This window comes from Mustelus asterias, chromosome 15, assembly GCF_964213995.1.
Source record: "Mustelus asterias chromosome 15, sMusAst1.hap1.1, whole genome shotgun sequence".
In the NCBI taxonomy this organism is placed as follows: domain Eukaryota; kingdom Metazoa; phylum Chordata; class Chondrichthyes; order Carcharhiniformes; family Triakidae; genus Mustelus; species Mustelus asterias.
The window spans coordinates 58637439-58649554 of record NC_135815.1 but is presented as its reverse complement, the minus strand read 5'-3'; the positions used below and the strand labels follow the sequence as shown (position 1 = coordinate 58649554).

The 12116-nt window shown below is 41.5% G+C and overlaps 1 protein-coding gene across 3 annotated transcripts in view; it reads right to left on the bottom strand.

The window, feature by feature from the left end:
* The window catches only part of cnksr3 (cnksr family member 3), a 136364-nt gene that overhangs the window by 83152 nt on the left and 41096 nt on the right, over positions 1 to 12116 (bottom strand). For 2 of the 3 annotated variants that reach the window (XM_078229946.1, XM_078229945.1), the window contains exon 2: positions 11502 to 11665. The exons of the other annotated variant lie outside the window; for it this stretch is intronic. In XM_078229946.1, the coding sequence (XP_078086072.1) occupies positions 11502 to 11665 (164 nt within the window). The remainder of the gene's footprint in view (positions 1 to 11501; positions 11666 to 12116) is intronic. 3 annotated transcript variants of the gene reach the window in all.

Here is a 12116-nt window from a genome sequence, read left to right as displayed (position 1 = left end):
AGTTTTTGTTTACATCCCAAAAGAGAAAAGCAAAGAGCCATTGATATTACATCACTAGACCTTTGAATATCTGTAAAATCCTGCCAACAATTATTCCATGTTCTTAGAACTATTCTAACATTAACCTTTAATTTTAAAAAAATGAACAAATTATTTTAATTGATTCTTTCATGGGATGGCCAGCATTTGTTGCCCATCCCTAATTGCCCAAGTGGCTTGCTCGGGCCATTTCAAATTGCAGTGGGTCTGGAGTCATGCGTAGACCAGGCCAGGTAAGGTGGGCAGATTTCCTTCCCTAAAGGATATTAGTAAACAAGATGGGTTTTTACCACAATTGATGATGGTTGCATCGTCAGCATTACTGAGACTAACTTTTAATTCCAGATTTATTAATAGAATTCAAATTCCACCAGCGATGGAATCGGAACCTGTGACCCCAGAGCATTAGCTGGGATTACTAGTCCAGTGACATTCCCACAATATCATCTCCCCCAGATATTATGGATACAATATAACAAATATGACGTATAGGTATTAGATTATAACAAACAGTTTCAGAGGCTTACCAATGATTTAAGTTGCCAAAGTGTTACCAGTTTACTGCTGGTCAAAGGCATTTTTGTCAGAAAATTTAAATGATTTGATTATTTGAAGTAAACCATTTTGAATTTGCATCTTCTGTAACTGGTTTACATGGAAAACACGTGGCAAAAATCACAAAGTTACATATTGGATCTTATATATTTGCAAACTTTCCTTTTGTTTGTAGAATATGCTAAGCCAGTCAAGGCCAATTCAATTTCCAAGTTAATAAATCAATTTATTATACGCACAATTGAGCTTCAATTGTGAAATGAATTTTGAACAAGCATCAAATTAAAATGCAGCAGATTAGATTTTCAAATGCAAATATGACTTCCCATTAACTGAAATAATAAGCACCAGTCTGATTTCCTCTTTTGGCACAATAAAAACACACAATCAATCCCGTTGACAGTATTTACCACACCCATTAAAGGAAAAATATGGGAGAAAACCACCGAGCTACAACAGAAACTATATGCAGACACTGAAGTTCTAAAAGAAAGACTAAAAGCACATGCTTGTTTCTGCAAACTAAAGGAGACCCATTTCATGAGGTCATCTGCAGACATCCCCGTATTCTATATAGGTGCCCAGTTTTTAGACTGTTTTAGGCTGATGACAGATCTACGGAACCACGTGCTGACTTTTCCTCTAAAGGCAGATGCAAAGTAACAGATCTCCATGAGGTTCAAAAATGATCAAATTGGAGATTTCCATTGAATCTGCACTGACTCCAATCTAAGCTCTGTTAGAGGAAAGACCAAATTTGTGGTAACTTAAAACAAGGCTGGAAAATGTTCCTAGCTTTAGCTGGAGGGGGAGGGGGATGCCAATTGATGATGCAGTTGGCACCTTGGTTTAATGTCTCATTCAAAAGACGGCAACTCAGACAATGCAGCTCTCCCTCAGCAAGGCAATGAACTTGTTGGAAATTCAGGAAATGGCTGAACAGAAGAGCTCAGGCACAATGAAGTCTGCAGTTCAGTCGGTGTTCTTGAACTAAGTTAGTGGCAGTTTCAAACTTTTGGGAAACCCCTGGTTACTTTGAAAGGTTGCATACACCAGTACAAAGTCAATCATTGGAATCTCTCAAATATTATGTCTGCACTTACTCATGCAGAGGGGACAGCTACTTACAATCCTCCAAAGTCAATAATTTAACCACTTGAACTCAGAACTATAATTAACTAGGTCCAAAATAACTAGTTTACAAGGGTGTATGTCATTTTGTTAAATGAAAGCACACAATACCATTACAGTTCATCTTTACAAAAGGAAAATGGTTGGGTACAAAATAAATACAAGTGGGATATTTTTAAACGAGATGGGAACAGTACAAAATATATGACTACAAAGCAAAAAGGATTGCATCACTGAACAGATAAATAAGAAGAAGTACAAGTAGTAATGAGAAATTTCTATGAAATATTGGTTAAGCAATAGTTTAATAAATAGACACTGAGGGGAGGACAAGCAAGGTGTGGTCTTGCCCTGCTGCAGCAGTAGAGGGCACAGAGAAAGAATTGATTGGCAAGTAGAAAGGTCAGGTAAGTATTTAATAATTTTATCACTTGTAGTCTCAGCGGTAATTTCTGTGGCTTATAGTTTTTACAAATTATATTTCGTAGTAACGCGGAGCAGGCAAGAAGAGCCTTAGAGAATTGGATACAATCCTTCAAAAGTTTAATTTAAAGGAGTAAGACATGACAGGAGAGCTCCAAGCCAGGGTCTGCTCTTCGTGCTCCATGTGGGAGGCCAGGAATGTTTCCAGTGCCCAGGGCCAGCATGTGTGCAGGAAGTGTCTCCAGCTGCAGCTCCTGGAAGCCCGCGTTTCGGAGCTGGAGCAGAGGCTGAGGACATTGTGAGCATCCGTGAGGTGGAGAAAGTATTGTGGATAGCACATATTAGAGGGGTGGTCACACCACAGGCTCATACTTCACAGGCAGAAAGGGAATGGGTGACCACCAAACAGAGCAAGACAGCTAGGCAGACAGTGCAGGAATCTCCTGTGGCTATTCCCTTGCCAAACAGATATACCATTTTGGATACTGTTGAAGGAAATGGCCTTTCAGGGGAAAACAGCAACAGCCAAATCCATCGCACCACAGTTGGTTCTGCTGCAGGGGGGAGGAGTAAAAAATGTGGGAATGCAATCATTATAGGGATTCAATTGTAAGGGGAATAGATACGCGTTTCTGTGGCCACAAATGAGACTCCAGGATAGTATGTTGCCTCCCTGGTGCTGACGTCAAGGATGTCTTGGAGCAGCTGCAGGACATTCTGAAGGGGGAGGGTGAACAGCCAGTGGTTGTAGTATGTTTGTACAAACAACATAGGTTTAAAAAAAAAAGGATGAGGTCCTGAAAGCTGAATATAGGGAGCTAGGAAGCAAGCTGAAAAGTAGGACCTCACAGGGTAGTGAGTGATCTCAGGATTACTACCTATGCCACATGCTAGTCAGAGTAGAAACAGCACAATACATAGGATTAATATGTGTCTGAAAAGATAGTGTCAGGGGGAGGGTTTCAGATTCCAAGGGCATTGGGATAGGTTCTGGAGGAGGTGGGATCTATACAAACTGGACAGGTTACACCTGGGCAGAAATGGGACTGATGTCCTTGGGGGGTACTTGCTACAATGGTTGGGGAGGGTTTAAACTAATATGGCGGGGGATGGGAAACTTTGTAAGGATTCAGAGCGGGGGAATTAAGAACAAGAGGAAAAGACAGGATGTAGAATAAGAAAAGTGAGGGGCAGAGAGATCAAGGCCCAGAGTAAGATAAGGACCGAGTAAGAAAATAGCAAAGGGAAAAGGAATGTTAAAAGTGTCCACCTTAAGATTTTGTACCTGAATGCTCGGAGCATTCAAAACAAAATGGATGAATTAGTTGCACAGATAGATATAAAAGAGTATGATATATTTGGCATTATGGAGATGTGGCTCCAAGATGACCAAGGATGGGAACTAAACATTGAGGACTATTTAGGTATTAGGAAGGACAGATGGAAAGGAAAAGGTGGTGGAGTAGCATTGTTGATGAAAGATGATATTGATATGATATGAGGAAAGACATTAGCATAGATGATGCGGCCTCTGCATGGGTCGAGTTAAGAAGCAACAATGGGTAAAAAACATTGGTGGGGGTGGTATACAGACCACCAAACTAGTGGTAATGTTGGGAATAGCATTAGACAGGAAATCAGAGATGCAGGTGTTAAAGGAACATCTGTGATTATGGGCGACTTTAATCAGCATATAGATCGGGAGAGTCAAATTAGTCACAGTACAATAGAGGAGGAATTCCTGGAGTGCATACAGGATGGTTTTCTGGAGCAATACGTTGAGGAACCAACAAGAGAGCAGCCCATCTTGGACTGGGTGCCGTGCAATGAGAAAGGATTAGTTGGCAATCTAATTGTGAGAAAACCCTGGGGATGAGTGACCATAATATGGTAGAATTTTGTGTCAAGGTGGATAGTGACGTAGTTGATTCTGAGACCAGGGTCCTGAATCTCAGTAAAGGTAACTATGATGGTATGAGGCATGAATTGGCCATGATGGACTGGGAAACATTACTGAAAGGAAAGACTGTGGACAGGCAACGGCAGGCATTCAAAGAACGAATAGGTGAACTCCAGAAGTTCTTTATTCCTGTTTGGCACAAGAGTGGTAAGGGAACTGTGGCCAAACCATGGCTTACATGGGAAATTAGAGATAGTATCAGATTCAAGGAAGAAGCATACAAATTGGCAAGAAAAAGCAATAGGCTTGAGGATGGGGAGCAATTTAAAATTCAGCAAAGGAGGACAAAGGGATTGATGAAGAAGGGAAAAATAAAGTAAGCTGGCAGGGAACATAAAAACTGACTGTAAAAGTGTCTATAGATATGTAAAGAGAAAAAGATTGACAGAACTGAATGTAGGCCCCTTACAGTCAGAAACGTGAGAATTCACAATGGGGAACTAGATTTGTACTTTGCTTCAGTCTTCACCAAGGAAGGCATGAATAATGTATCAGAAGTGCTGAGAGAAACATGTTTCAGTGAGGAGCTGAAGGAAATCAGCGTTAGTAGAGAAATGGTTTTGGGGAAATTGATGAGATTGAAGGTGGATAAATCTCTAGTTCTGCTAATCTTCATCCCAGTGTACTTAAGGTAGTGGCTCTGGAAATAGTAGATCCATTGGTCGTTATTTTCCAAAATTCTTTGGACACTGGATTGGTTCCTACAGATTGGAGGGTAGCTAAAGCAAATCCGTTATTCAAGAAGGGAGGTAGAGAGAAAATAGGGAACCATAGACCAGTGAGCCTAACGTCAGTCCATTATCAAGGATTTCATAACTCAGCATTTGGAAGGCAGTGGTATGATCAGAAAGTCAGCATGGATTTACAGAAGGAAAATCATGCTTGACAAATCTATTGGAATTTGTTTTGAGGATGTAACTAGTAGAGTTGACCGAGGAGAACCATTGGATGCGGTTTTCGACAAAATCTCACCTAACAGACTATTATGTAAACTTAAAGCACATGGGATTGCAGGTAATGTCTTGAGAGGGATAGAAAGCTGGTTAGCAGATAGGAAGCTACGAATTGGCATAAATGGGCCTTTTTTTGATTGGCAGTCAGTGACTAGTGGGGTTCCAAAGGGATCCGTGCTAGGATCCCAACTGTTCACATTATTTATTGATGATTTAGAAGAGGGAATGTATGATCTCCAAATTTGCAGATGAGACAAAATTAAGTGGGAGGGGGAGCTGTGAGGATGCAGAGATGCTTCAGTGTGATTTGGACAGGCTGAGTGTGGACACCTTCATGATAGATGCAGTATAATGTGGATAAATGAGGTTATCGAATTTGTTGGCAATAATAGGAAAGTAGATTGTTACTTGAATGGGTGTAAATTGAGAGAGGTGGACACTCAGCGAGAGTTTGGTCTCCTTGTGCATCAGTCACTGAAAGTAAGTGCACAGATACAGCAGGTGGTAAAGGTGGCAAATGGTATGTTAGCCTCCATCGCAAGAGGATCTGAATATAGGAATAGGGATGTTTTGCTGCAATTGTATAGGTGTTGGTGAGATGACATCTAGAGTCATAGAGGTTTACAGCATGGAAACAAGCCCTTCGGCCCAACTTGTCCTTGCTGCCCTTAATTTTTTTTTTTTTTTAAACCCCAAAACTAATCCCAATTGCCCGCATTTGGCCCATATCCCTCTATACCCATCGTACCCATGTAACTATCTAAATGCTTTTTAAAAGATAAAATTGTACCCGCCTCTACTACTACCTCTGGCAGCTTGTTCCAGACACTCACCACCCTCTGAAAAAATTGCCCCTCGAGACCCTTTTGTATCTCTCCCCTTAAACCTATGCCCTCTGGTTTTAGACTCCCCTACCTTTGGGAAAATATATTGACTATCTACCTTGTCTATGCTCCTCATTATTTTATAGACCCCTATAAGGTCACCCCTCAGCCTCCTACGCTCCAGAGAAAAAAGTCCCAGTCTATCCAGCCTCTCCTTATAACTCAATTCATCAAGTCCCGGTAGCATTCTAGTAAATCTTTTCTGCACACTTTCTAGTTTAATAATATCCTTTCTATCATAGGGTGACCAGAACTGTACACAGTATTCCAAGTGTGGCCTTACCAATGTCTTGTACAACTTCAACAAGACGTCCCAACTCCTGTATTCAATGTTCTGACCAATGAAACGAAGCATGCCGAATGCCTTCTTCACCACTCTGTCCACCTGTGACTCCACTTTCAAGGAGCTATGAAACATGTACCCCTAGATCTCTTTGTTCTGTAACTCTCCCCAACACCCTACCACTGAGTAAGTCCTGCCCTGATTCAATCTACCAAAATGCATTACCTCACATTTGTCTAAATTAAACTCTATCTGCCATTCGTCAGCCCACTGGCCCAATTGATCAAGATCCCACTGCAATTGGAGATAACCTTCCTCACTGTCCACCATGCCACCAATCTTGGTGTCATCTGCAAACATACTAACCATGCCCCCTATATTCTCATTCAAATCATATCTGAAATATTGTGTGCAGTTTTGGTATCCTTATCTGAGGGAGTACAGTGAAGGTTTACCAAGCTGATTCCTGGGATGGCAGGTCTGTCAGATGAGGAGACACTAAGTCGGTTAGGATTACATTCACTGGAGTTTAGAAGAGTGAGAGGGGATCTCATAAAGCTTATAAAATTCTAACAGGGTTAGATAGGGTTTATTTAGAAAGAATATTCCCAATGGTGGGGGAGTCCAGAACTAGGAGTCATAGTTTGAAGATAAGGAGTAAACCTTTTAGAACTGAGGTGAGGAGAAATTTCTTCACCCAGAGAGTGGTGAATGTGTGGAATTCACTACCACAGAATGTAGTTGAGGCCAAAACGTTGTGTGATTTCAAGAAGAAATTAGATATAGCTCGAAGTGCTAAAGGGATCAAGGAATATTTGCGGGGGGTGGGGGGAGAAGAGGGAGAGAGAGAGAGAGAGAGAGAGAGAGAGAGAAATCAGGAAATTGAATTCGATGATCAGCCATGATCAAAATGAATGGCGGAAAGGCTCGAACGACCAATAGCCTACTCCTTCTTCTAGTTTCTATGTATGGTGTGCAATTCTGTGAAAGAACTTGAAAGCCAACAAGGATGACACCAAGGTGGGGTAACCCAAGTTTGAGCAAAGACTCGAGATATGAGGAGTCACTCCATTGGAGCTAGGAGGAGATTCAAGAGCTATTATTTGGAAAAAAAAGTGTCCTACATGTCGCGAATGTGTGTGAGAGAAGGACTATTTCTTCAGACTGGGGATTCAGTGCTGACTGATTGATAATTTAAACATTAGAAATAGAGATGTTAGGAGAACTATTTTTTTTAAAATAGCTGGAGCACACGATACAGTGCCACACAGAATCATTGGGGCAGACATGACTGCATCTTTCAAAGGCAAAACTGGATAAACAGGGTAAGATACAAGTTTAAGGGGAGCACAGAAAGTAGTGGGGTTACTTTTAGATAACTTTAGCCATGAGCTGTCACATGCATAATAGACAGAATGACCTATGTTGTAAACTTCTACAGTTCCACATGCAGCCAAAGAAATGAACGGTTTCCCTTTGGATGCAAGGAGCTCATTCACCTAAAATATAATGCCTAGGAAGATCCTGAAACCAGCATGAAACCGTGGGATTTGGCGGGGAAACCAATAAAAGGCAATTAAAAAAGCAATTAAGAGCTTCTTTAATCCAACATTCTGACTTTCCCAGTGAGTGCATGGCTTCCCTGCTATTTATGCATCTTGACAAGTAGAAGCCAGTGCACAGTAGAAAGTCATTGCTTGATTGAAACTGACCTGAACAGTATAAAAGGTGGAAATTGATAGCCATTATGAAAGGCTAACGCTGACTCAAATCATTCTTTCAGCCTGAATGAATTAATTTCTTTGGGAACAGCAGCTTTGTCTGTACGAGAAAGTGTCTTGGAATCCACTCATCCCAATTTTAACTTCTTGCCTGATCAGCCATATATCTTTGTTCATTCATGAAATCATAGAATCCCTACAGTGCAGGAGGAGACCATTCGGCCCATTGAACCTGTACTGACGACAATCCCACCTTGCCCCTATCCTTGTAACACCACCCCTCCTAATCCCCCTGACACTCAGGATCAATTTTGCATGGTCAATCAACCAAACCCCTACATCTTTGGACTGTGGGAGGAAACCAGAACATCCGAAGGAAACCCATGCAGATACAGGGAGAAGGTGCAAACTCCACAGTCACCTGGGGCCGGAATTGAACCCAGGTCCCTGGCGCTGAGAGGAAGCAGTGCTAACCACTGTGCCACCGTGCCGCCCAAAGGCTTCCACTTCTCTATTGTGATCCATGACCACTACAAGGTCATACATGAGTTTACGACAAGTAACCAGGGAGCTAATGTGACTGTTGTGTCCTTCAGCAGTCACTATACGTGCTTTTTTCCACCAAACAGACTTATTCATTGGTTCCTGGGTGACAAAGGATAGCCAGTAAGAACTAGGCTCCTCGCCCCAATGAGGAATCCTTGAACAGAAGCACAGAAGAGGTACAAAAGAGTCAAGTCACCCCAACACGAACAACAGATCATGCCACTGGCTAGCTCAAGCTGTGGTGTCACAGTCTTGATAGGTCTGGAGATGCCTTTCCATGTGCCCCAGGAAGGGTCTCCAATGCCCCATCACAATAGGGCAATGCAGAGAGGATTGGTGCAAAAGGGAGATGAAGGGTACCTACATCCTCTATCCAGGAGGAACAGCCTGATGAGCCATGGGTCCTGCAGCCACAGATCTGGCTGCCAGAGAAGCCTGTGACAGATACTTCCAAATCACACTTCATTTGAAGCTTGCTTGCAGTAATGCAAGCTTTCTACGAAGATTCCTGTGTATCTCTCACACCCCAAATAAACCTCCTTCTTCCCACAGGCACCCAAGCACTGACCAGTTACATCCTTTTCTCACGAAAGCCGATGATTCTATTCACCAGAATGAAACTGAACAGGTTGAATGGGGGAATCTAACAAAGAGGCAATGGCATTCATTCTTTCATTCAAATAAAGAGCATTAATGAAACAGTAACACACCAAATAAATCCTTCTATGCAACTGTGACTTTCCTGAAGGACTTCCCCAATTCACCAGAAAAATCTAGAGGTTATCGTCTCTTACCCCTTCCTCTTCCTGTCCCCCAAAGTCCATCACAAATGCTGGTGTTTTAACAAGTTGAAATGTGAATTACTTTCAATTCCGAGCTTGGGCATGTTACAGTAGGTTCACAAGTGTAGAATATTACAGCACTGAACTTGGCCATTCATCAGCAAGAATAGTCTTTATGCTTCACACTTCCTTCCTTCCACGTTACCTATCTCACCCTAACTTAATTTCCTATTATGTTTTTTCCTCTTCTACTAGATCCATAGAATCCCTACAATGCAGGATGAGGCCATCTGGTCCATCGAATCTTCACTGACTCTCCGAAAGGGCCACCACCCACACCATCCCCTCTGTCCTATCCCTGTAGTCCTGCGCATTTACCATAGCTAATCCACCTAACCTACACATCTTTAGACTGTGGGAGGAAACTTGGGCACCCGGAGGAAACCCACGTAGACACTAGGAGAATGTGCAAACTCCACTCAGGCAGTCACCCAAAGCTAGAATTGAAGCCGAGTCTCTGGCGCTGTGAGACAGCAGTGCGAACCACTGTGCCAACATGCTGCCCATTCGAGCAAATGCTATTCATCTCAACTACTCCCTACGGTAGCAAATTCCACATTCTCACTACTCTTTCTCCTGAATTCCTTATTAGATGTATAAATGCCTATTTTATAGTCACTGCTGCTAGTTTTAGGACCCCTGGAAGTGGAAACAGCTTATTTACATTAAAATTGAATCAAAGGAACTAAAATGGCTATGCTGTATGCTCCAATGTCAGCATTTCCCAAAAAAAAATGAACAAAATTCAAAACTCCAAAGGAATTTTTGGCCTAATTAGGACTTCTTGAACCAACTTGTGAATTTTATAGGTAGAAGATTGGTAAAATTCACCAAGAGAAACTTGTCACTCAAATTGAACGTTGCTCAATTGTTCATTGTTTTAAAAATTGTTTCAGTAGCTCTCTAAACCTCTCCAAAATTTAAAGACCTCTCTCAGGTTTCCCCACAGCCCTTTCTTATGTAAAGGACACAGTCTGTCCAGTCTTTCTGGCATGCAACAGTTCCTCTGGAGAAGTTATTACAGCAAAGCTTTCCCAGCCAGATCATCCGACATGGGCCTCCACAAGCAGAAAAAAAAACCCAACAATCTTACCTCGTTGAAGTCATGGATTTTTAATCAAATATATGGATAAACCAATAACACACTAAAAAATGACACGGTTAGTCTCAAGAGCAAAATAGATCATTTTTTAAACTAAGCAGATAACTCATTTAACTGCCTACAGTTCATATTACAAGATGAATATTTTTCTAGTCTCTCGGTCACTGATAAACAAAGTAGGAGGAATGATGACAGAGTGAAGTACAGTGGTAACACTGGAGATTGGAAATAAATATCCTTTCCTTCTACCATGTTTTCTTCAATCTACAAGGGCAGACTCCAAACAAAGGAAGTTTAGGAATAGTGGGGGCAGTAAACATTTCAAAATGACATTGGAAGATAACTGGGACTTCTCTTCCGGACCATGCTGCTCCAGTCTGGAAATTGAAATGAGAAATCTATTTATTTTATGTTCACCCAGCCAAACGTTTATTGAACAGACTTCAATATTTTTCATTATCACTGAAACCCTACAGTGCAGGAGGCCATTCGGCCCATCAAATCTGCACCGACTCTCCGGCAGAACATCTTATCCAGGCCCACTCCATTCCCATAACCCCACATATTTATCCGGCGAATTCCCCAAACTATCTTTGGGCACTTAGGGACAATTCAGCATCGCCAATCCACCTAACTTGTACAGCTTTTGACTGTGGGAGGAAACCGGAGCACCCGAAGGAAACCCACGCAGACGCAGGGAGAACGTGCAAACTCCACACAGTCATCCAGGGTCGGAATGAAACCCATGACTCTGGTACTGTGAGGCAGCAGTGCTAACCACAATGCCACCCCACCCCCCCCAATCTACTGAAACAATTTTTAAAACAATGTACAATTGAGCAACGTTCAATTTGAGTGACAAGTTTCTCCTGGTGAATTTTAACAACCTTCCATCTTCTACCTATAAAATTCACAAGTTGGTTCAAGAAGTCCTAATTAGGCCACAAATTCCTTTGGAGTTTTGAATTTTGTTCATTTTTTTGGGAAATGCTGACATTGGAGCATACAGCATAGCCATTTTAGTTCCTCGAATTCAATTTTCTTAATTGTTTAAAAACTTACCAAAGCACAAAGCAGATCTACAGCCTCGAGGATTAGCTCTTGGTGACCAATACGATTTACTCCTAATTCTTCAAGATCCTGATGTGTAATCTGTAGAAGCTGCTCACCATTTATCTTCTCTCGCTCAAAGTTGTGAACATAGCATTGCAAGCAATCATCCAGCCCTACACAAGAAAGACAGGATATTAAAAAATTACATTTGTAAAATTCATTTGTACGAGTTGGAAACTAAGCACTGGATCATCTATCCAGCATAGGCCATGTAATCTCTATGACTTGGTTTCCAAATAGTAGTTAAATAACACGGGCTTGAACAAACAAACTAGGAATAAGCAACAACTTTAATTTATTTAGCAACCTTAACATAGTGATACACCCCAAGTTGCTACAAAAGAAGCAAACAACATTTGACACTAAACCATATAGCAAAATATTTTGATTTGATTTATTGCCACATGTATTAGTATACAGTGAAAATAATGTTTATTTTTGTGTGCTATACAGACAAAGCATACCACCCAGAGGAAAAAAGGAGTGCAGAATGTAGTGTTACAGTCATCGCGAGGGTAAAGCAAAATCAGCTTAACGCAAGGTATGTCCATTCAAAAGTCTGAT